Source organism: Haemaphysalis longicornis, unplaced genomic scaffold (genome assembly GCF_048455015.1).
Source record: "Haemaphysalis longicornis isolate Haplotype H1 unplaced genomic scaffold, Haemaphysalis longicornis Haplotype H1 scaffold_7, whole genome shotgun sequence".
Lineage (NCBI taxonomy): Eukaryota > Metazoa > Arthropoda > Arachnida > Ixodida > Ixodidae > Haemaphysalis > Haemaphysalis longicornis.
Window position 1 is genome coordinate 88,091,116 of NW_027526422.1, and position 26,549 is coordinate 88,117,664.

The following is a 26,549-nucleotide window of genomic DNA, read 5'->3' on the forward strand; positions in this document are numbered from 1 at the left end:
TAACAGTCACTTGGGAAATACGTCACACTAATGTAGCAATTAAATGCGTTAACTTCGGCTACTGTGAATTATATACTGGTGCAGGGCATTACACGATTAGCGCTGTGTGGAACTCTGTATAAGCAAAGAATGCCTGCGCTATAAAACAGCGCCTTTGAAATGTATCTCAGATATGAACTGAGATTTAATTAGGCTCCAACCAATACAATGCAAAAAGGCAAAAAACCCGACGTTTCGAAGCCGGCTCGGCTTCTTCTTCAGGGGTGACAGTGACCACGCTGCAGCTGCGTCTTATAGTCTCACATTTGCTGGCCTCGCAAATCAGCCAAGGATTTGGCTGATTTGCAAAGCCAGCAAATTGCGAGGCCAGCGAGGCCATGCGAGGCCATGCGAGGCCTGGCCTCGCATGGCCAAGGCTTTGGCCATGACACCATGCAGCTCGTCAAGCGCTACATACGCATCAAGGAAGGAATCTCCGTCTTCAAAACTCATCTTGACTTCAACCGCACCTGTAAAGAAAGGAAAGTCGTCCCTGAGAGCCTGCGCCTGAAACGGCCCGTGTCGACCCCCGAGGGCCTGAATATCATCACTAAAGCCGAACATCGACTCGTCAATGCCCGCCTCCACGAATGCAACGCCGCCATCAGGAAGAAAGAACTGGACCTGTTCTTTGCCAAGCGCCAACTGGAGCACCGCATCCCCGGACTGATGGCCTCCGTCGACGAGTTTGCTGACAGCGTGGCGGCATCGACTGCGGACAAGCACCGGATCACGCAAGATAAGAAACTTTCTTGTTTGTGGATAAGGCCCTCGCGCCAAATTGCCCAAGATCAAGGTTTTGTGACCAACCTGTCATCCCGCAATCTCACTCAAGAGCAAACTTCTGTTCTGGCCAAAGGACACAGCTACAATGTGGCTACGAGCCCCCCCCCCCCCTCCCCCCCCTTACAAAGGTCGTTGCCGCGGTAGAGGAAGCCGTTCAACAAGTACAGCCGCACGCCCGAGATGAAGTAAGACTTAAATCGATTGGCCTCCTATCGAAATTGCCGCTTAAAATGGGAAAAAATTTGACCGCAGAGGAAAACCGAGCACTCCAGGAACTTCGAAAAGACGAAAGCATTGTCATTCTACCTGCCGACAAGGGCAACTCGACGGTGGTGTTAGACCGTCAGGACTACGACCGGAAGGTTTCGGCTCTCTTGGACGGAGATGCGTATACGAAGTTAAAGAGGGATCCTACAAACCAAACGCAGACGCAGCTGAACAAGTTACTCGCGGCGATTTTTAAGAACCACCCGGAACAAAAAATTCTATACCTTGGCTTGATCTGTCGAAACGGCTCCGCACCTAGTTTCTACGGGTTACCGAAGATCCACAAACCTGGCGCCCCCCTTCGCCCGATCGTAGACTTCACATTATCCCCGTGCCGAGCCCTTTCAAATTTCCTGCACCGCATCATCGCCCCCCTCGCCGGGAAGACCGCGACTCATGTACGCAACTCCAGACACTTCGTGCAACTTGCGTCACAGGTGTGCATTGACGAAGACGAGAGCCTGGTCTTGTTCGACGTCGTGTCATTGTTCACTAGTGTTCCTGTACCGCTGGCTGTATCCGCGGCCCGAACTGCCCTCGAAAATGACGCAACCCTATAAGAAAGGACGCCGCTCACTGCCGACGAGATATGCCGCCTACTCGAGTTCTGCTTGGCCAGCACATATTCTTCGCATAATGGGCAAATTTGAAACAACAAACGGGAACCGCAATGGGGGCCGCCATCTCTGTAACAATGGCGAACTTGACGATGGAACACGTGGAAGGGAAGGCTTTGAGCTCCTTCCGGCCGAAACCAAAACTTTTTCTTCGGTATGTAGACGACTGCTTCTGCATAGTGAAGACCTCCGCAGTTGACAGCCTGAAAAAACGCCTAAATTCAGTTCATCCCGCCATCCAGTTCACGGTTGAATGTGAACGAGACGGCTCCATTCCCTTTCTTGACGCCCTAGTGACAAGAGGAGGCAGGGGCCTGGTGTTCTACGTTCACAGAAGCCTACGCACACCGGCCGCTACCTTCATTTTAATTCGGCCCACCCCGCTAACCACAAAGCCTCAGTTGTGTCGTCTTTAATTAACAGAGCTGATGCAATTTGCTCGTCCGAATCAGAACGTAAGAAAGAAGTAAGCCTTGTATTTGCGGACCTCAAGAAAAACGGCTACCCGAAAAAGTTCATTCACTCCGTGACCCGCCGCAAAGAGCAGAAGAGGGTGACAAACTCTCCAAGAACTTCAACCGCCGGACCCCTGAAACGCGTGCCGGTGCCGTATATCCCAGGAACAAGCGAGGCCTTGGCCCGAATTTTCAAAGGGGTAGGAGTACACATAGCCCACAAGCCTTCGACAACTATAGGCCGCTTAATCCCCCGCCCCAAAGACCAGCTGACAATAGAGAAGGCACCCGGGGTCGTCTACCGCATTCCGTGCGCGGGGTGCAACGCCTCGTACATCGGTGAGACCAAAAACCTGCCGGAGAGGATTAGACAACACAAGAACGACGTCCGGAAACAAAATAGAGTCCGCAGCGCAGTCGCCGAACACTGCGAAGTGGCCGACCACAAAATTGACTTCTCCGGAACGGCCATCCTCGAAAGGGAAACGAACTGGAGGAAGCGGCTTTTCCTCGAATCGTGGCATATTCTACGCACACCTGGGAATGTTAATCGCTCGCTTGGCACTCTCCCCTCGGTGTACACACACGGATTACGTGCCGCAGCGAGGGGCTTTGTGCGAGGCCAGCAAATGTGAGACTGTAAGACGCAGCTGCAGCGTGGCCACTGTCACCCCTGAAGAAGAAGCCGAGCCGGCTTCGAAACGTCGGGTTTTTTGCCTTTCTGCATTGTATTGGTTGGAGCCTAATTAAATCTCAGTTCAGTAACTTCCCAACCAGACAGAAGTCTGTCGAAATGTTCACTTTCAAGTATCTCAGATATGCACAAGGCTAGGACCTCCTAAAGCCATTTTCAAGCATAACGGTAAGTCTACAGTAGCGTAGTTGCGGGGAAACGTACTACTCAGTTATGACGATGGCTCAATTAGGATGATGATGAAACAGCCTCCTGCGCCACTCGGGTGAGGAGCCCCTACACAAAAATTTTACACGCAAAGTGTACCTTTACAAACCCTAGACAGGTTTATGGCTGAGAGTATTTTGACGTCGCCTCCTCTTTAATTCAGTTTTGAGCTCAAGGTGAGAGACACATCGTGCAAGCATTGCTACTGGGACAGCTTATAAACACGGTCTACCTCGATAGGGTGCGCGTAGTTTCTAAGTATGTAAATTTTCCAGCCCATTAACACATGTAATACGACTCAAGCATGACGACTGAGCATAACCGAAATAAATGGGTGGCGCTATTCGACGCAAAACGTACGTTAAAAACGTGGGTTGCCGGAGGGATTTAACAACTCAAGAGTATAGTAAGAGGGCAAAATGTGCACCAACTTCTCCGGTGCTTTCCCCTATTATGTACGAGAACTTATCAAAACGCCAATTTCAGCACCATTATTTCCAATAGAATGCGCGCATTGTGTGGTATTTACGGAAGCAAAGAATGTGTTAACAGTTGGGTAGACTGGAGCAGAAGTACCTGTGCAAAACGAAGCAACCATTGTCATGTGTCAGGGCACCCCCTGAGAGGGGGACGCATTCGAAACCCCCGAAAAAATGAGGAAAAAGAACAAAGGAACGGCCATTTGAAGTGCGCGCCAGGAGCGCGCCAATCAGCAAGCGCCAGCGCCGACGCACCAAGGAATCTGGGCAAAGGTGGCAGCACACTGGTCGGCCAATCAGGGAAGGCCACACATGGGACAAGTGGCGAGATTACCATATAAGCACTGGGAGGAAGCAAGAAGCCAATGGGAGTGCGCCACGGGAGAGCCCAGAGGGTATAAAATCGGGGCGCACAAGGAGAAGGGGGAGGCAAGACAACGGGAGGCAGACAACCAGGAGGCGGCGGGAGCACGTGAGCTTCAACGGACGAGCCAGGGGGACGCGGCCAGGCCATCGACCATGCCATCCGAGTCTGGGCGGGAGCGGGCCGACTTCGCATCGGCACCGTTATCCTAGGTGCACCACGAACCTGTGTCTTCTTGGCCCCAGCGGCATCGGTCAGGCACCAGCGGCCAGCGTCCACGCTCCGTCGACGTTCGTCTCGACGGCCCCGAAAGGCTACGTTCGGGCCGAGCCTACCTGGAACGTCAAGCGGCAGCGGCTACCAGGGGGTATAGCCACCGAGGAAGCACGGCGCCGAAATGATGACCGCGCGCGTCGAACGCCGGCATCAAGGACCTCCAGCGAGGGGGGTCACCAGGGGGTAGCCGCACAGGAAAGAAGTCAGGACGCGCGGAGCCCACGCCGTCCAACGAGTGACCGCGCTCATCGAACGCCGGCACCGACGAAGCGAGACCAGGACGGCTACCACCGACACGCAAGAGTGCGACACTTCAGCGCCGACGACGGGGTAGGCCAGTCCAATAGGGACTCAATCATAGGACACAACTAGGAAGTTGTGGTTTAGTGAGATCACCTAGAGGGTGATAGAATGAGTTGAGTCGGACGAATTGCATAGAACTTTAATGTAGAGCCTTTGGGTTTTGAGTTGAATTGTATATTGAGCTTTTAAGCTTGGGGTTTGTATTTGAGTTGTATGTTTAATTTTTGAGTGCTTTGCGTTAGGGTTTTTGTGTGTGCATTAAATGTATGTTGTTAAACACGTCAACGGCTTCCCTGTGTCCATTTCTCTGAGCTGGTAAAGACAACCTCACCATCGGTTCATGTGACAACCATCATGCCCTTTTTGCGAGAGATGCACCGTTGGGGTGCTAGATGGCTCGTACCCCACTGCATCACCATCGATAATTGTTGTTGGCAAGCACAGCCTACTTATACCGCTTGAGACCACCATGTGCGGATCCCACATACAGGTGGCAATCCACTGAAGCGAAGGTTTACAACTGTGCTTGCACGGGGACGCCATCTTTTGCATAATGTTAGCGTAGACATTGATCTCCTCTCCGCCAGAAAAGAAACGCTGATTGGTCATAACCATGTGGTGCCCATCGGTCATCACGTTCACGATTTGACCGACGACACGGAACCAGCCACCGTGCATCATGCGCTTGACTTTCGCGAATTTTAGGGGCAAAGCATCTTAGCTGTTCGGGCTGTCGGCGTCTCCTGTCGTCGTAGTCTCTCCTCGTCACGGTAAATCAATTTGTGAAACGATGGTCAAAACACAAGTGGGCAATGGATAAAGCCAGTTCGAAATAAACTAACCTGATAAATCAAGGAGTAATAAGGATTTATTTGAATTAAGAACAGAAAATTGTTTAATGCCTTCTCGAAATTGGTTTCCAATGGCAGGTTTCATCTGTAAATCATACTTCTCAGTATGCTGCGGCGTGTGACGCGAAGACCACTTGCGGACAGTCTGTCTCTTTTTTAATTAACGCTGGAGACGGCGACACTAGCTCATCAAGCGCGTGATTGCTCCTCCACCGGGGCTGCTCCGGCGTCCAATCAGCGCGCGCTTGTGCCAAGAGACAAGTAACGGCGCGATAATGGCGCTACCGTCGCTAACCAACGACTGCGCAACTTCTGAAAGATGCATCGTTGGTTGCGAGGGGAAAAACCATTGTGATCGCCGCTGTGAAAGGGGGGTCGGCGGTGGCGAGGTGGAACCCCGGAGCGGCGCAGACATATACTGTTTTGCAGTAAAAATAGTCAATGCGAAAAATAAGGCATAACTATTCTGCCGGTATTAAAAAGCAAGCACACGCGAAAAACAGAAAAATGGCACAGTTGTCACATCTAAACATGTGTTTGCACTAATCCCGGAACAACCACCGATAGCAAGAAGCAGAGCAAAATAAATAGAATGTACTTATTATATTTAGTTTTGATAGGTACTCAATGAAAAAGGTCTTTTAAAATGCGATTGAGAGTTTGAATCCCATTCAATTTGCTAGTTTTAGAGACACTCAATTGAGTTACAGTAGTATCTCGTTGATACGATTGGGCATAAAACGTTTTACGGCTTAATACGTTGTTCTTTTCATTACCGGCCAATTTCCCTTTGAAATAAAACGTCTTTGTGCTTTTATTACGATCACATTTTTGCCGAAAATTGGATGCTATGATCGCAAAGGTGGATCTCGACCAACATTTCTAGAAATCTTACGTTTACTCTTCGCTATACTACAGTGAAACCCCGTTGATACGTCCCCCGGACTTACGACGACCAGCATCTTGCAGCGGATCACGGCGGTCCCAGCAAACTCCCCATAGAAACAGTGCATTGAAAACCCCTATGATATGACGCTCGGGTGCACACGGTCCGCTTCATACGACGGGCCCTGGTACGAATAAAGCGGCGCTTTTCCCATATTTTACGCCGCTTCGCCGCCCATCCTGACCTTTATTCTTAATATCCGTTTGACGCTGCTTGTTGTGCATACGTCCACAGGCGGGATTGACCACTTACTGAACAGACGCAAGCAAGCAGGCGGGTATTCGTGAGTGGGAGTTAACCTGCGACGGCCTCACGTGGCAGCAGTACGTCAACGCTGGAAACGCGAGAAGTCGATGTTCAGGTGACCGGCGGAGCGTGAATTTGAAGCTCCCGTTGAGCCGCCGACGAACGCCGAAACACATACGAACGCCGAAACACATACCCTTTATCTCTGTTCTCTGCTATCAAAAGCCGCGTTATCAACCTGCTCTTTTTTTTGCTCGAGTGCCTGAATTCACACTCGTCCGCCACGAGTGTGTAGCAAAATACAGGAGACGATGTTGGGCGACACGTACCTGTTGGCATCGCAATTTTGGGTCCCTGGCTGGTCCCCGCTGCAAGTCACTTTAGCAAGACCACTCTATAATTTTTGCCGCAACGCAGTTTACTCGCGAAGGTTGAATTATCTTATCTGTTTCGCTTTGCTGGTTCTTGTGGGAAACGAAAGCAGCTCTGTATTGAGCACTATGACCCAATAGCGATGTCACGGGACCCTATGAAGGAAGTCTCCACCTTGAATGGGAACGTTGTTTTTAGATGCGGAACATCTCTTGCTCGGTGGGATGTCACTTGTCCGTGTCCCGTCCGCAGCGCATCTGATGATGACTGCCGCAGGATGCCCCTAGGGATTGGCCAACCAAAAATCCATCACGAGATAGCTTCGCGTTCAACCACCGTCGTCATCTTCCCTTAGGGGAAACGCTGAAGAAGAAGAAGGAGGAGAAGACAAAGCTGTGAAGAGGAGGGCGTGTACGTTGCTCTCAGCCGGTGCACCAAAGTCAGGGCGTGTACGTTGCCCTCAGCCGGAGCACCAACGTCAACAACCTTTACCTCACCAACGCTGACGGAGACTACCCATTCTACCACAGAGACGACAACCTCGTCAAGAACCTATTTCTCGGCGAGGCGGTGATTCTCGGCGCCCCGAGAGCCACCGCCTACTCACAGTCACACAACAGTACTTGCGTGCCTTTGCCACTGGTGTGGACCGAGAAGCGGAATTCCCTCTGGCGCTACTAAACACCACATCACCCAACATAACGGCAACACAATGGAACCACACGGAACCCCCATGATGCTTCGCATCCTCATCAGGGTTCCCCACGGGAAGATGGTGTAAGTTTTTCTTAATCTCCGCCTTGTAATATGGTTAGTTTCGCTTGACCTTGGTAGTTTCACACTCGACTTTTCCTCTCTCAATTTGCTCGACCACGTCGGCCTTATATCACGTAGCGTGCGGCGCTTGGCTGGCGCGCTAGGTGGACACCGTAAAGGGGAGGGGAATACAACGCCGGCGTTGATTCTTTTAACTTGGCATTTCAGCTGAAGGTTCCAAATAACGCGAGAAGCCGCAAAATATAGTAGTTTAAATAAATTCTTAGTCCACCTGTTGCGTGAGACCATCCAGCAGGGCGGCATTTACCCGCACTCCGGTCGTACGACACCGCGGTCTCACGACTCTTTAAATCCCCGGTCCCTTGAAAGTCTTGTTATCGGGGTTCCACCGATAGTTATAAACGCCTTCAAACAAGGCACGATATGTACGTTGCGGAGCCGCTGAAGCCGCCACGACAGTGCCTGTTTTCGGGCAAAAATATCGCTACCAGGTCTGGCCACCCCTTCCAATGATGATGATACGTCAGGAGATACACTGCACAATTTTGTGAAACGTATTATAATCACGCCGGAAGACGTCCTGCTTACATGCTTCGAGGAAGGTATAGGGGCAGGAGTGAACGTCGAAGGGTCAGTTCTACGCGAAAAATTTGCGATATCCGCGCTCCTTTTGCACAGTGAAGACTTCCAAGTGTCCGGAGGCTGGATTCGCCGATTTAAAAGGGCACTAACGCAAAAATTTCGCATCTTGTTTTTTTTTTTTTTTTTTTTTTGCTGCGATAAGCAGCTAAAGACCTACTTATCACGTGTGGAAACCTCATTTCATTCAGCGGGCCACGGTTGTTTAATTAGAAGCGTTTTCAATTCGTCCAATCGCAATTCCAGTTTCAGCGTGGGCCGCGAAACGCGAGATTTTGCGTAAACAATGCTGCCCACGTGACCGTCGCACGGATATCACACAGCAGATCTGCTGTAGCACTGTTGAATCCGGCAGTTTTTGCGAATGCCTCGAGGTACTGATCTCGTGAGCCGTTTAATTAAGAAGTGACCATGGACGTGACGGAGGGGCTGCGAGTGAAAGTTACCGCGGTTAGAGAACGACGCGCGACGCTTGAGACAGTGGGTGGGAAGACGAGCCCTGAGAGCAGCCGGCCGGTCTGCATACAGGTCTGCTACAGATGTGTTCGGCTTAGTTTAGCACTGTTTTGATATTCGATCGCCGCTCTCGTAAGCTGTGCAAATCACGATTTTTAATGCAACCCGCCATCGCATCGTTAATACCTTTCTCATATGTGCTGCGAAGTTTGGGACTTGGGTCGCATTTCTTGCAGCGTTAACAAGCTATCGCTTGAGCTACCTGCGCCGGCCTGCGCCACTTCGCGGCCGCGGCCGCTGCCAGCGCAGCGACCGTTGGACTCGCTGGGTGCGCCTTTCGTGACCCCGGCTCGTGTTCGCGTCCAGTGTAATAAAAAGCAATGAAAATAGAGTGCCTGAATTCGCTGTAGAACTTAGGTCGCAGCCAGCTACCCGATCAGCCGACAAAATCAAGGCGCCTCTACCGCCAACGATCAGGTCGTTCGTTGCTCGAGAGCAGAAGCCCCCACCTCCGATTGGAGCGGCGAGCCGATGAAAAACGCTGGAATTGCGGAAGTGGCGAACACAAAGTCGTGACGTTTTGGATGTTGTTTATTTACAAAATATCCAAGGAATGTCGATTGCGCGAGGTTCTCCGCTGGCAGCTCGGTTGCGTTTTGCACACTTTAACGTTGATTTTAAATATGTTGGTGGCAGTATTTTCCGCTGATATTTAGCATATGATGTATGTGTGATCACACCATCTATCTCTGAAGTTATCTCGCCTTCAAATATTTGCGTCAGTACCAGTTTAATGCACGACGCGAATTGCCCTACAATGGAGGGCGCGGCGAAGCCGATAATTCCGCAAGCTTCTTTTTTGCGTTGCACAAGAATGCAGTCTTGCTCGTTGAAAAGAAGAAAGTGCTGCACAAATTTACAGCAACTTCAAACTTCGCTCAATAAAAGTGAGTTTCTGACGGTGTATGCATATTTTCCTCCAGTTTTTAACCTCTTTTAATAATGCCATTTTCGCATTGTACGTTTCATTTCCGAAGTTCCCGTGGAAAAGGTATCAACGAGATTTCACTGTAGTCTTTTTGAGATTCAAATATTACTTCGCAAAAATTATTTTTAAACTCGTTCCATAAGAATAAGACCGATTTCAATAACAATGCGGTGGCCAATTAATTATAGACACTGTACAGAAACAGCCAATGGAAACTTGATAACAAATAGTTGGTATCTTTTCAGAATGTGCAAAAGCTTTAAAACCATGATAACGTTTTAACGGCGGGTTCCTGGCCGCCACCTTAGAAGAAGTTACATCATCCCTTCGAAGTGGATACAAATTTGTTTCTCTCTCTCTCTCTTTGTCTTGGCATTTCATTGAATAACTGCAGAGTAAAACTACCGAAGGAACTTGCACGAGTGCTACCGAAGGAACTACCGAAGGAACTGCTTCAGTGCCTACCACATTTTACCCAGTGGTTTGATTTACACTTGCGGAGTATTATCGCGGAACTTACTTGACCTTTTGCATTATCAGTTGCTCAAAATTATTCACGTTTTGAAAAAAACACGCCGCAATTACAATGCGACCAAGATTTCTTAACTTTCATTGTTCCCGACTGACATTTTTTCATAATCTATGGTAGGATGTCTAACAGCGTTTTTATGGAACCCGTACAGGGGACGTGTTGTTTCTTTTTCATTGTAGAATTTTGCGTTTCCAGCCGTGCAAGCACTCCAACAAAGGGTTCCTCTCCCTTTAAATCTGCGCTGGAGCAGGCCGGATCATCATTTGTACACTGGGGTAGGAGTAATGGTACAGGAGAACGTCGCTTCCCCTCACACTCCATTCAATGCCATCGGCGTAGCTTTTATGAACACCGTTGTAGTTCAGGCCGTTCAGGTTTGCATGATGACATGTGTTGTACCATCCGGCACCCCGGAATCTGACCGCACAGTTTTTTCCATCCTTATCGTGGTCCTGGTCGAAGGTGGTAAAGCCACAACCGTTGCTCCAGCGGAGGGAATCCCAACCTGCGTGTTGTGTCAATATAATGAATCGAAACAGTATTGTAGCGGACTAAACTGCACGTTGAATATGAGGCACACCATTGTGGGGGCGAAAAAATACGGCCTACGGGGATATTTATTTATTTATTTATTTATTTATTTATTTATTTATTTATTTATTTATTTATTTATTTATTTATTTATTTATTTATTTATTTATTTATTTATTTATTTATTTATTTATTTATTTATTTATTTATTTGCACTTCGAATGTCCCGGAGGGGTATTATCACCAGCATGGTAACAAATATAAACAAAACGATTACTCAAGATAAGGATTTTCGATGGCATGTTTGAAGTTTACATTACCGGTAATAGTGGCAATGTTGGCGGGAAGGTTGTTCCATTCATGAGTAGTTGAAATAAACAATGAACGTTGAGAAGTTTCGGCCAGGGTAGGTGGAAGATACAAGACATTGTATTGAGAATAGCGAGAGATACGACAAGCTATAACTATGTTGTGGTTACTGCGGGAGAGGTAGGTAAAGAATCGGTGCAAAATGCAGATACGAGATATATGGCGACAGTCAACGATGGGAGGTGGAGCAGGCGTTTAAATTCTGTGACTCTGGTACATAATGAGAATGCTGGTAGAAGACAACGCGCAGCACGATCTTGAACGGATCCAATTTAGTGCGAAAGGTTAGATTGATGTGTGTCGAAGACAGTAGTGACGTACTCCAATTTAGGCAAGACAAATGTTTTGCATGCTAATAATTGAATTGCAGTCGGAGCCGAGGGCAGATTTCTGCGCATGAAGCCGAGGCTTTGGTTAGCAGAATGTGCATAGTGGTTGATGTGATGGGTCTAAGTTATATCATGAGAGATGGAAAGACTGAAGTACTTGAATGAGTCAGTGGCAGCTATTGCGGCGTTATGACAGACATAAGGTGGATTGACGATTATTGCGACGCTGGTTGAAGGAACCGAATGAGGACTTCCTAATGTTAAGTTTCATTAGCCATTTCCGGCACAATTCAGGCCGGAATTCTAACGTTTACCACAAAATGCAAATACAAAGCTTTTTGCTTACGTCAAAACAGCCAATGCGGCCGGCGGTCTATCCTGCGAGTCTGCGCTCATTAGAACGCCGCACTTTAACCAAGGACACTCCCTCGCATCCTCCTAACCCCCCAGCCCCTCCGCGCGTAAACGGAGTGTATAGTGAAATGGGCCAAAAATATATACCTGGTGGACCAAGGAACTCCCGAAGCGTGAGCTTGAAGAACTCTTCTGCCGACCCAACCTGGAATCTGTTGTAATCAACCGAGACACTTTCGCCTGTGTGGTTCGTTAGGATGACCCTCAAAGCCATCTGTTCTTGACCGGACGTCAGTGCGTGCAGAACACTGTTTCCTGTGCAGACATAGAAAACATGGTGGGTACATGAACAGAGGATTGCGCGGTCAGCCCAAAACGATGCCGAGGCATGTCTTACTTTCGTCTATAGAAAAGGTCTGTCAGGCACTTATACCCCTGTCACCATGGGACTTTCAATCCGAATTGAAGCGAAATGCGATTGACTTTTCGAGCGCGCTTGACGCACCGCCGCTGCTATACGGCAGGTTCCAATCCCGATCGAGAAGTTGCACCGGTTGCACTTATGTCCGCCAGATGGCGCTAAAAATGTACTTCGCGGCCGGCGTCTGGCAACTTCGCGTGGTCGTAGGTATACGTAACTATGTAAATGTTACCGCATGCTTATTTGGGTCGAGCTATTCGACACAATTTGTAGCATTAGTTGAAGTTGTCACCTTATGGGCCATTACTCAGCGGAGACGAGGGTATCACCGGTTTCGTTCCATCGCGCTTGGAAGCCTCGATCGTGCTTGGTGACCTAGGACTGAGTTCGAGCACGAGCGGGGTCGATCGCAATTGGAACTGCCGTGTATCAGCGCCCGATCGGATTCGACTAAATCGCGATTGAAAGTGCACCTGTGACAGGGGTATTAATAACAAAGCGCAGCGCGTTTAGATTTCTCGCTCGGTCAAAACGCATGTCAGGAACAAGATGCTAGCTAACACAATCAAAAGGGCGCTTCTAAAACGCCTCTTCCGCCAAGTGCTATTTCTGTCAACACTCGTGTGTGGTTTCTTTAGGATTATGGTCAGTAAAATAGCCCGCACGTTGCGACGTGTACACTAAAAAAGCAGGAAAATGTGAGTTCCTACAAGGCAAGCTGTTTGAACAAGGTTCATGCGCATTTTGACAACACCTACCGTAAGATAAAAATTTCCGTTGAGGCTTAGGGGAACATTCAGTGTATTCGGTGGTCACAAGCCTATCGCCCCGTCTAGTCATCTCACCTCCCCCACCCCCCCTTAATGCGCGTCAATATGAGAGACATGCTTTTGAACCTCTGCGCAGGGCACGGCGTCTGCCGGGACGTGCCCACCTGCAGACGGCATGGATTCGATCATGGAGCTCAGGGAAGGCATGCCATTACCGCTCCGTTGGCCTGCAGCTTCTAGGATATTGGATGGAATGCCTGTGCACATATCCAGCAATCGCGGAAAAGGGGCCATGGCGAGCCGTGTTCTACTTTGGTTATCGAGACTCCCCGACATGTTCAGCCAACCCAAGTAACAATAGCTTAAATTGACACTGAAGTGAATTTGCCGAGCTCGTGTGTTTACTTTCACTGCGTATAGTCGGTCGAATAAACACACTTTTGATCGTTTCTGCGGGTGGTAAGGTGGTATTTATTTTATAAAGCGTGGAATAAGAAAAAGCTGCTTTGCGCGTTTTGTAGCGGCCGCACCACCTAACAACACTGACGTCAACTCAAGGTGGTCGTCATTCGACGATGTTCAAGACTGGAAATGAAACCAGTTTTGGTTTCCATTTTCTGAAACAACATTCGTGGCGTTCGACGTTATCGTTGGATCGGCATTCTCGATATCTCAGTACACAGCATTCTGCACTTCTCCCATTCTGTCGACTGTAAAATGCGTCATACTATAAGCCTAAAAGCAAAGCTTGGAATCGTAACAATCACTAGCTAAGGCGTACGCAGTGGATGAACGCCCTCTCTCCCATTTTTGAAGATTGCCTTGCTCGTGCCTGTATCATAAGGGACGTGTGCGCACCAGGCCAACGGTCGGCTTATTCGGCACTGCGCCCGCAAGAAGTCGCTCCTTATGACAACGCTACGGCAACGAAAGCTCGCCAGTGGGCCAGTGTCAGTCTTCACGCGTACTGCGATCTCGCTCGTGGAACAAGGAACGTTACAGCGCAAAATTGGTGAATTCAGTATATAAAACACTGCCGAAAAAAACAATAAATCAACTTCAAAAAAGCACACGCTGCGAAGGTGGTTGGAAAGCAAAGCTTTAAACGACACCCACAACAATTTTCCACGCGACGTCACATGAATTCACCCACGTGGTTCTACAAAGAGTGAAACCAGAGGTTCTGTAAGCCGTTATCTGGAATTCGCAGGGGCGGCGTCCCGAAAGCAGCACCAGCGTCGGCCACGGACGTGCTAGAGCGCCGGACGCCGTCGCTGTAGCACGGCCGTGAGTCGGACGAAAGAAAACGGAGAGTAGAGTCTTTCGAAGAATTAGGCAGTGGAACCTAGAAATCCTGATGTGCTAGCTTGGGGCTACATTACTGCGCGACACAAGCGCAGACACCGAAACAACTCGGCATGTGAGCGTAGTGATTCCCATTTATACCAATTTAAACTAGTTAGTTTAATAGGTTTTAGAATTGCAAGAAAGCTGAGGGAAATTTTATAATCCCTATATATCAGAACCACTTGCTACTATCGCTTTTTGTAATACATTTTAAAACACTGCCGAATTGGTATTTACCAATTTCGAAAACGGAGTCCCATTCGTGGCAAGCAGTGCGCAAAAGGTGGCCTTTCTCTAGCGGCCAGAGGCCTTTATGTCGTTTGTACATTTTGTTTTCCCGCCCTACAAGCCAATCCTTAACGCATGTTTCCCGTACTACCACTTAATTACGTAGGGTGCAGGTTACCCTGGATGTGCTGTCGAACAAGTTAGTCAAGCCCTGCGAAGGCAGCGCGCAATGAACGAAAAGCTGCCCCAAAATAGGCCCAAAACAACCGTCCCAAAGCAGACGACAATGTCATACCGCGGACGTCTACGCCGGCGTGCAGGCATTTCCGCGCTGGGAACGCAGGGTAAATTCGCCGTGGCATCTACAATGTGCAACGTGAGTGAAACCCTCCGCCCCGCCCCGCCCCCCACCGCCGCGTCTGCCGCGTTGGGAGTTTGTTCTCCCGCACTCTACGAAAGTACCGTTGGGTGGTGGAGCTAGAAAGCTTTTATTTAAAACAGTCACTATCGGGGATTTGAACTTCCGACTTGCACAATAACATACCTAGGGATTCAGGCCCATCGCCAATAAGCCAGTCATGCCAAGGGCGAAAATATAAAGTACATATTGTAAAGCCAGTTTACATTTTTAATAAGTTTTAGCATTTCAAGCAGCTTACATGACTATTTCTTATATAGCGCTCGTGCACTAAATGTACCCCAAATTCCGACAATATATCATGCCTAGCAACTGCATTCCTTGACGTTCGCAGACGTGGGGTTGTGATGCTGACCGCTGTGGTACTTTAGCCAGAGCAAAAAGTGATTTCCGTACCCTGCTTTTACGGTGTACTATAAAGGTTTTGGTTGAGTTTAATTCATTCGTTCCTATAGTAACTTCACTGTCTCTACTCCCGCCTTCAATTAGCATTAAATATTTCTACTATAGTACCAGCCAGCGAAGCGTCGAGTGTGCGCTTGTGCGGCGTGACTTGGAGTTAGAGCTTGATACAAACTACTAACTAACCAACAAACTGCACATCCTTCTTGCAACAAACGTGCCATGACTTAGTTCTAACTGAGCGAACGCACCCGCCGGCCACCCGCCAACTAAACACTGGGCCGACTTATTCTGTCGCACGGTGGGCGAGCCTTGCAAAGGCGCAGTCAAGCATAGCCATCTTATTTTGACATCATAGAAAACGTCATAGAAAATTTCGAAGGGGGATGAAGGGAGGAGGATAGCATTTCCCAATTTATTCTTCTGCTGATTAAACTCGCGTAAACGCAGCGCGAGTGGTTGAAGTATGGCCTAGACACTCTAAACTACCATTTCTGGTAAAAATGCTGCAATGTTTAGAAATCACGTCAATGTCCCTTTAACGCTGCTTGCGTTTCACAACCCTGCCACTGTCAAAAGGCGAATGTATTGCCCTAGTCAGAACCAGTGGCGGGGGCAGGTATGATGCAAGCGCTACCCTGTGATGGCAATGGATTTTCGCGTGTGTGTACGAAGTCTGCGCTGAGTGCCACGAAATTTTCGTTGGAAGCTTCTCGAGGAATCTGCAGTGCTTTCCAATGATGTTTGATATTCAGTTGCAACGGCTAAGGGGATTAAGATGCATAATATATTTATACGTGTATTTGCTTATGAAAATGAACTGACACATGAGATCCTCGCATTCCTGAAACACACACACAAGATTTAGACAGCAGCCTCTGCGATCGCGGATACGTGGAGTAACAAGCGTCTCCTCCACCTGATCACACTATTCGCACCAGCTCAACTTGCGAGAGCTGTACACTATTGTTAAAAGCTATTGGAGCACTCAAGTTTTTTTACGGGCTTTTAAGGCAAAAGCCGGGTGATAATTAGTTCTCTATCGGTACTATATTTTTCGTCCCCTTTTTCGCTTTATGTTTCTTCGTCTTTCGAAACCATAGTGTTTTCCAGGCGCATTTACTGCGACATCTTTTGGTGTTTCTTTCTTAGTTCTCTCTGTTTTTGCCTTTTCACATAAATTAGGTCAGCAAGGTGACGTGCATACGGCACAGCGCCAGTAAAATCAACGTATTGCGAGGCTGGTGTCCATTTGTTCGACACACCTGCCTTCACAATTAGGTCTCCGGCGGCAAGCACTATTCTACAACTTTTACATTAACAATTCCTAATTTTTTCAATTTTGTGAAGCGAGCCCCGTAGACTCTCAAAGCTCCCGAATATTGGCCAATCTGCCAATTAGGAACCTGCCAGAAAAAAAAATAACAATGACAGTAAACTTTATTTCTAACCGCTCGCACCATGTTGGGAATAAAGTAAGTTTTCGGAAATTATAATTTCCCTGCTTCGCCATTTTCCTTGGAGTATCGGTTCAGGTTTCCAGGAAAGGTGTGTCGAAAACTGTAATTGTTCATACGTCCCTGGTGCCCGTTTATCCCCATTACTATTTGCGGGAATATAGGAGCAGTGTTTTAGATCGTGTCAAGCATATGTCCATGCCACCAAATTCCAAAACGTTTTTCTTTAAGCTCCACTCGAAAACGCTTGTAGTAAATCATGGCTGCGCGAAAACAAGATATCGGTCTCTTGGTCAGACTATTACTGCTTGTGCAATCAACAAGTCACTATTGTTCGTTTTTTTGCATTGTGCGTCACGGGATGCTTTTCTGGGACGTTTTGTTACGTACACTTAAAGAGCACATTGACGTCACTTCTTAACCAATTCGGTTCTTGCCTTTTCAAGATGCTAACCGGGCGACCTATGAAATTTTCTTGGGATAGGATTGTTTAGCTTGTCGAAGGGAGGCTCGGCAGTCCGTCATGCTGAACCCGTAGCACAATCATGTGCATATTTTGTGGCAGCATTTCTGCAGAGCATCTATGCAGTGGAGAGTGATACACCGCAGTGGCTGTATCTTTTGGATGCTTCCGTCTACTTGCTACAGTTTTGAAAAGATTACGATGTTTCTTACACTGTATAATTAGTCTTAGCTGCTGAGAGTTCTTATATTGTGTTAATTGTGGATCTGTTATTATAATTTTATTATAATTGGACTTGTTATATTACGTCTCAATGAATTGTTGCTATGCATCTAAAGAAAAAAAATAGCTCTGACAGTATCACGTCGGGCTGCGACTGTGTAGAACCGGGTACAAAACACTTCGGGTAATAGGAGTGATTTTTAACAGCGAAGCTGTTTAGAACATCATATTTTTTGGTGTCCGCAGTGAAAAATACGTAAAAGGGTCACGCGCGTATGCATGACCGCCCGTATGTGAGCGCCCGCTTGGGAGTGCGGGCGTCACGGTGGCCACCCAGCACTTAAAAAAAAAAGAAAAGCCGAGCGATGGTATGTTCCTGCCTCCCGGCGACCGCCCAGCGTCCCTATCGCACGTTTGCAAGCCAAGCATACTCACTGATAGAGATTGGCCAGGACTGACAAAAAAAGAAACTCTAGCGTTCGCTATAATCCTGGTAACACTCGCTTGAACCAGAAAAACACGCCACAGCATACACCCTTCCAAGGTGATGTCCAATGTTTATATCTTCCAAAAAAATGAAAGAAGCTCGCATTTACAGCAACAATGACAGATTAAAGGTCGTTGACGCAGTGAACGAGGGGGCAAATCGGCGGCAATCGTGGACTTACAAAATCGTGATGATTGTTAAGGTTGCCTGCAGCTTCGCTACCGTGAAGTCTTAAGCGTTAGTGTGAGCTTCTTCCATTTTTTTTTATATTTTCACTCTTTACGGCCGCGGAAAATTTTCTGAACACACAAATACAAAAAAGAAAACGGTTTTTCGCAGAATGAGGAGGCTGAGGCTTTGGCCTCAAACGACTGAAATCATAATAAATAAATAATAACATCTAACAAAATGGTAAATCTGTGAAAGAAACACTTTCCAAATACTATCAATGCTAACTCGTTTCATACGCCTCAACATTCTTCAGCTCAAGGGAAATACCTAGTATCTTTTAAGCAGCACAGATGTACACAAACGGGGGTAGCATTGCTAATAACACTAAAAAAATTATTGGTTCGTACGAAACTGCCATCCGTGATTTCCTCGAACACATAAAAATATCGGTGCCTCCCAGAGACATTTTTTTGTTGTTACAGATTTCTAGAAAACAGGAGGTGTGGACTACCGCGTCAAAGTACGTTAATGAATGCCGTATAAACTAAACAAATGTAAGAAAAAGTGCTCATTATGAATTCCGAACTGCTCAAGAAACAGCAAATGAAAAATGCACCCTCTATCAACAACCACAGTTAGGTTTTTTTGGCACCTTAGACTTTTATATAAATCACTACATTCGCAATATAGGACATAAAGACGTTTTCAAACGCAATGATCCCTACGGAAGAACATGTCTTACAAAATGGTGTCTTCCTACCTATCCAGTATTCTTTTGCTGGATCGCCGAAACCACTGTCATACTCCGTCCAGTTACGGTAGAAGTAGTACACGGGATTGCCGTACTGCCCTCGCCTCTGAATGACCTGCAAAAACGGCACCAGTGTGCAATGGAAGATTTTATTATTCTTCCTGTTTGTTAGTTCCGTTGGTAATATTTCACTCCGATGACAGAGAGCCTCTTGTTATGGAGCATGAAATAATATAAGGAGCCATGCAAGGAAGATCAATAACTCCTACGTAATAAAAGTACCAACAATGCGACAGTTACAAATTTGTCAGGCCTATTTATGGTTACGATATTTTCGGCTCCCAAAATCGTATAATGAGTCTGCTTGCGTGGCACTATTCTGACGTGTTTTAGCTTTTCCACTAATCAAGAGTCAGAGGTTCAACGTAGTTTCAAGGACTCGTCTCGTTTGTCCAATATGTCAAAATTTCACAGGCTTCAACTGTGCCAGTACAGTTCTAGGTGATGATGTTCGCGCGGGCCAGATGCGCTCCTTCTTCACGTCCACGTAGGTTCTCCCAGAGATATGTTTTAGTGTACCCAGTAAATCGTGTTATACCTCTCTGCTTCTGCTCTAACAAGAACAGTAGACTTCTGTGCTCCCTCAATTGAGTGACAACATACAGAATGAAGATAGGTGCAGCAGTAAAGACTAAAATTGCTGCCCTTACTCAATGAAGTACTCTTGGTGTACTGACAAGCAAGACTGTGAAATATAATTAGGCGACTCCAATATTTTTCTCTTGCAGTGCCCAAAGCTACACGTGCACCTTTACATAAATGGTCACTGTTGAAGCAAATGAATTGATGCATTGATTTTTGTTATTTGCCCAAACATTTGCAAAAACGCACAACACACGTCTGAGCACTATGATCATGAAATTAGGCAGTCATCCGCTTGAGATGCAGGCGTGGGATTCAGGTGTACCGTATTTTTTCGATTGTAAGTTGGTCACGATTATGAAGAGGGGATGCAATTCGGAGATTAAAAAACAAAGTGTATAATTCTAAGCTTCGAATGTAAGGCGGCGAATGACTTTGCCACTACGAATATTCCAAGAAAACCGCGCCTTAAATACGAATAAATGCGCTAATTCCGAAGTATACAATAGTTCGAAAATACAAAGCTTCTTCTAAGACCGTCCCTCGTATATCTGTAATAAAATCACAAGGGACTGAGACCATATAGGTGTATTAGAGAAATAAAAGGCTGTTGGTATGGTTTCATGAAAAACCGCTGTCCACCTTATGTAAAAATTCTTAATGATACTTCAGATTCGGCACTTGAAGAATGTAAAGAAATCGTTGCCGCTTCTTTCAGATTACAGAACTTTGTGATCAACACTGTAATGACACTAATAGTGCATTCTGTAATCTGCCAGTTAGGTCGCTCTATTTTACGAGAAGTAAAGGTTTCAAGGGCTGTAGCCTTAGATAAAAGTGTTCTCTGGAACCATTTTTACATTCCTATCGCAGTTTTGGTGTCGTCTTGAGAAGTAGTCAAATTCTGAAAATAGGCTATCATAAATTGTACAACGAAATGTGCCTGACCAAATACTAATGCGGGCTTTGAAAAGGTAGAGGTTTGGAGAGCGTTTCTCGTGCAGTCAAGAAACAAATGCACTAATACATTAGAGAAAAATTGTCTTGTTTTTTTGCTTAAGAAAACCTTGTTAAGCCAGACCTTGTAAAGTTTTGCCGATGTTTTTTTTTTCAATAAAACTCTAGGGTTTTAGTGTAACTGATAAAAACTTCAGGTATTTGAAGAATTGAGCTCACCAAAAAATTGCAACAATGATAGAACTAATCATTTATTATCAAGTTCCCCGGGAAGACGTCTATAGTTTATTATAATTGCACCGCAATCATAAGAAAACGTTCGGGAGACTCTAATTTATTATTGCGCGGAGTTCATACAAGCTTCTAATTTTTCGGGTTTAGCGTGCAAGAAGTTTTAAAATAGGTATGCAATATGGTGGCGGACGACGTTTCTGGCGTGTATCTAGGGGGCTACGATAGGACGTTAATGAAGCAAACCATGAACTTTTCAGTGCAAGAAGTTCTTATGTCATGCATTTATGTTTTAAGCTTCCAATTCAGCAATACATCTTAGACACTATTTCTTAATGTCCAGTTGTACGAAAGTATCTAAAAGACCGCACTCGTAGATTCCCTGATAACTAATCTCGGCCTGGCTTTCGGCATTTCAAGACAGCTTGGATATTGACTAAAAGTAAATACCAATTGTATTACATGATTTGACCGTAAATGCTTTGGGTCATCTTGTACGAGAGCTTCCTTTCTACTTGGGTCAACAACAACTCAGAATAACCAAAGTAGAAATTTTAGTGAGCCGAGAAGAGGAATAGGTGCTGTAACAATTCAGCGCGCCGCTACCCTGTTCGCACGTGCTGCAAGTTTGGTGTAGTGTGGTGAAGTATTTCTGTACTTCGTGGGAACGCTCGCCCTCTTCAGAGAATCTACGAAAAGAAGGGGTCGTGTTGAGGCTTCACTCTAGGAAGCTACTCCACTCACCAACAAGTCCTCAACCCCTCTCTCAGACCCGAAGTGCACCGGCTATCGAAACACCGGGAAAAGGCGTTCTTGCGTGTGTGTGCACTTTGGCAGAGACGTGAGCAAATCACTGCTAAGTTGGTGTAGCCGTTGATGCTTCTATGTACAAAATCTGCCCTGTGGGTGGCTCGTTTCAATCGACCTTTGGGGCTGAACTAAGAGCTTCGTTCACTGCGTCCGCTCCATGCTTTTCCTATATCTTCTTTGTTCAACTCTCACCAAGTAGTAAAACTAATTAAGGTTGGCTCTCGTCTTTTTGTCGTCAGCACCAACGCAGCCCATATACCACGCTACCACTACATAACGGAGGTGACGAGGCTCAGTACGGGGACGCCGCCGCCAGTGTAACAGTGCCATTAGAGAAATTTGTACAACCTTAAACGTTCGTATTTCATTGGTGATGAATTTATTTATGCATTCGTTGAGCTATTTATATCCAATGCATGACAAAGAAAATCGCTGTATATGAGTGCTCTCAGCTGAATGCTCCGCCAATGTGGGCAAATCTATGAAGCCAAATATATAGTCCAAAATTCCAATCAAGCATCAGATTCTAAGGGCCGTATTCTGAGTTTCCACTCCACACCGTTGGATCCCTTCACTCGGCGGAGGGGAGGATTCCGCAATCCTTATGCATGGGAAAATCGATTTCAAGGATCTCCTTCACTGGAGACTGAAATGGAGGAATGACTAAGAATACCAGCGTAAATCTCCGTAGGAATACAATCAATGCTTACAACTTTTTCGCCAGCCCCCAACGGACTGAATGTTTGCCTCGAACTTGCTCTCACCCTAAAAGCAGCAGTTACAAACTCAGAAAACGCAATTGACAATACTTTCCCTAGAACAATTTGGGACAGTGGTAATAGTACAACAAATTGTTGGCAAGGTTAATAAAATTCTAGGTTGTTAAGTGCACTAACGATGTACTGTAATCATGAGGTATTTAAAATCTCATCAATATCTCTTTCTTAAAACACCCAACGAAATTGATCCATATCTGCTTATAAGTTTTACTCTTGGCACAAAACAATTTCTCTTATTCTTCGTTTTCGGACGCGTGGTTTTTGTTTCGAGTTCTGTGTAATTGCCATACATGAATCGTTAGCTCCTATGTACCACACGTTTGTTACAACCATGAACCTCATCTAGAAAGTTTTTTTTAACTACATCTGTACTGCCTAGCTGAGTTTGTGTTCTACCCAATAGTTGGCTAGTTTAGTCCTCTTTTGTAAGTAGAAATTGGTAGAAATTGTCATCTTGTCCCTGCTGAAGTTCTGCCTTGCGTCATGTCAACAAGGGCAACATTGTATTTGTCCAGAACGAAAACAATTAATGAAAAAAATCAGTTGGTTATTCATCGCGGACATTCCCTCATAACACCGGTTTCCTAATGTTTATTCCGCATCCTCGTTTGTGCGAAGTGAGTATCCGATTTAAAGGTAATGTCGCCAACAGGACTGTTATCGTACATGACAAAAATTTGCAACCAAGAGTTCATACTCCACAGCCAACATTTACTTACCGTCCATCCTCCATTATCTGTGTCCATGTCGCAGTATACAATCTTTCCATTTGCACGTTTACCATTGGGAAATATTGTGTAGAGTCCGCTGACCGTCTGGCCTACGTGCAGAAGATCGCTGCAGTGGCGGGGCGGTAGGCTGCCTAAAGAGACAATACAATTAGTCTCCCTCGCTAAGTATCGTCAAAATGTGAGTTAGAAAACACGAAGGCAACTCCCTGAACCGCACTCGATGTCTCAAGGGTATATTGATAGCACCAAACTGATAGCACCTACATAGAATGAACGAACAAATAGATAATGAACAATGGGTGGCTGCTATTAGGGCACCCGTCAGTTGGAGCGGATCGACACTCCAGGTAACCTGGCTACTGCTGCCTGCGCTGGATTTATATACCAGAACACGCTGGCTTGTATGGTCCTTGATTACCAACGGCGTCATCTCGGTAGAAGATTTGTCTTTCTGGTCTTCTTTCAAATCAAGCAGGATTTTGTGGTAGGGAGATTACTCCATTCCCACTACCCTACCAAATCTCAATGCTTCGTATGGCCATGTACAAACTACCACCGGTTATATAGATAGCGACCTGCCTATAACAGCCGGTGACAGTGACAACTATGGAGTGCCGAGAACTTTTTCGCCACTCTATAGCTGCCACTTGAGGGAAAGGTTGAAATACAAATCGCCAGCTGTTATATATGCTAGAACTTGGCGTTATACCTGAGGTTACACTATGAGATCACCCACTGGAAGAAATCTATTCTCTCTTCTTCAAGCTGCGTTTACCAATGGACGTCGCACGACCTCAAAGAGAAACGTTCTCCCAATACCTTGGATCTGCCAGTTGCTGCTGCCATTTTAGCGAGCGTTCCGTACCCGGACAGTAGCATACCATCCACACCACATCGGACAACGGAAGACCTCGAAGGGCAACAATAGTCATAAGCTCGGGAGGAGACCCCGCAGTTGCTAGTAACAATGTGGTGTCTCCCCACCCGAAGTGGTGTATTTGCGAGCACTTTATATACAAAGGCATGTGTTCTACTTGGCAGCATGCGCTGTGGTTCGCGTAGCCAAACCGTCATTAGTTTTGTGCATCTATAGCGCACACTGTTGGTGGCATGACTTTTTTTCAGAGGTGAAGTCACGCCATTGTGCACTTTTCTGTGATTAAGCTGTGGGAATAAATGTTTCTATTTACTGTGGCACCACTTTCCAGATAGTGTCGAAAGGTACACTTATTTCGCGCATCGAAGACACTGCGTATCGATCGCTGAGCGCTGTGCATCTGCAAAGCACACACGATGACCAGCGAGACTTGGCCACAAGACTGCAACTAGCCCTTTAGGGATTTGAGAAGAAGACCGGACAAAATGACTGCGATTGTTGCCAAAACGGTGACAAGCGTGTATTGGCTTGAATGGGCAAAGCCCATTTGCAGTCAGCGATTGATCATCCGCTCACGCTAGGTGGGATGCTTGGCCTATCGGTTAGACCCAATCCAGCCGGCCTATTACGATGTTCCGTACGGGAATATGTTACATTTCGCTCCCGTACGGAGTACCGTAGCACAGTTAATTTGTGTAGCCAATTTTAACAACACCCGCATAACTACTGTGTAACAACGTACAACATCCATACAGCCATAAAACCGCATAGAACCGCTTTACGAAAGTACTGTTCCACACAAATCAACGCCGCCTTTAGATGAAACGCATCAGACAAATAAAGTTACCGAATTTAGATTCCTTCAGATTATTTGTTTTGCTGGAACGCGATGGGCTGTGATTTAGAGGAGGTTTATTGAAAGGAGACTTACAGATTCTTTTTGAAATTACAGGCTTTTGATTGAATGAAATGTCGAAAAAACGAAGCTTTTAGTTTTTAATCTAGCATAAACTGCATTATTTGGAATTTACGATGAGTGACATTCCCAACGTTCCTGGAATGAGGGCTGCTATCTTGAAATACCTTACTTTTAGCCTGGATAAGTCATAAAATTTCTTGGAAAGTATAGCATTAGACCGCCAGACAGGTAACAGATATTACCCCAAACTTAGGTGCTTTCATTGATATCCAAAAGAGGTAGCACCATTGAAGTGAAAACTCTACTCGAAAACGTATTTTACAAACGCATAATTGCGTATATTGTTGCGCAAGTGCTTTATGGAAGGCCATGTGGGTGTACTTTTACTGCCGAACGGGCCTTATGTACGTTAGAGGAGTGTTCAGTTCGGCAAGCCTCACCAAATTACAAAGTCCCGCCAACTTTTTTTTCTGCTTGTTAATTGTGTGCCGATGGCAACACCTCTGTTTTGTACGGCATTCGCGAAGCCCGCCCTAACCACCTTTCCCTTGTCATGTTTTTCTCGCAGGCCGGGAGGTCGCGCTGGGAAATTCCCTGCATGAACAAATAAATATATTGGCTGCAGGTCAGGCGTAGTCGGCAGAGGTATTGGAGACTTCGAAATCGCATACTTTTACCTGTGTCCTTTAAGGAGCTTTTACAATGCCAAGTCTTGACTGTCTAGCGGTGGCGAGATTCCCAGTGTTGCAGAGAGGGAGTCATGCCCATTATAGCCTCTGGGAAGTGGTTTACCGTAGCTGTCAAGCAGAACGCACTTGCTTGTCTTGTTCTTTTTTACTATAACATGGTTTTACAAGTTCGGAGACAACCTACACCACCATTGTAAAGCACTGTCCGTATGGGGCTTTAAAAAGAGCGACCCCAAGAAAGAAGCCACCAACAAAAAACAAGGGTGGTTTCCAAAGTTTGATGGCGGTGGCAGAATATATTGATGCGGGTATTTAACTTGACCCGTTGTGTTTGTATCATTACCAGTATACTTACATTTTACTTGTGAAAGACCTTTCCCAACTTCATTTGCATTTATTTGCGCTTGCACGATGGAGGCATGCAGCATCGAAGCACCAAGAACAGTACTGAGGTACCAGAATGCGTAGAGACCCACGTACACAGAGCCTCCTAAATTGAACTTCTCTGGAAACAAAACAGGCGCAGCGCCTCAATTTAAAAATATCCTCTTCTAAAATGCGTTCAAATCAACAACGTTTGATTTCAATGTTTCCTAGAACAGAATAAATCTTAAGTGTGGTATTCAATCAACCTCGCGACACTAGGTTGCCTTCATGGTCAACGGTATGCATTGTGCCTAATGTATTCAAAGCTGTAAGATTAAACCGTGTCCTGGAACTTATATACCTCTCGAAGATGTTACTTAATTCCTTCTCACCGGAAACAGGGGTGCATGCGAAACTTGTCCACAGTACACAAAAACGACCAAAATCCAAATACAATAGCCGCAAACCCAAAACAAAAACACGTCTGCCAAAACCAAACCCCATTATCGAAGTTAAAATGAAAACCATCGATCC

General features: G+C 46.4%; 1 protein-coding gene across 1 annotated transcript; it reads right to left on the minus strand.

Annotated features, from left to right (window-relative positions):
* Positions 1–10,453: 10,453 nt before the first annotated feature.
* LOC144144576 (techylectin-5A-like) lies at positions 10,454–26,149 on the minus strand. The gene is made up of 5 exons (XM_077676086.1): positions 26,005–26,149; positions 23,153–23,295; positions 19,024–19,129; positions 12,025–12,192; positions 10,454–10,799 (listed from the first exon to the last, which is right to left on the minus strand). The coding sequence occupies exons 1-5, from the start codon at positions 26,075–26,077 to the stop codon at positions 10,525–10,527; spliced, it is 765 nt and encodes a 254-aa protein (XP_077532212.1). The 5' UTR covers positions 26,078–26,149; the 3' UTR covers positions 10,454–10,524.
* Between the last annotated feature and the right edge of the window lie 400 nt (positions 26,150–26,549).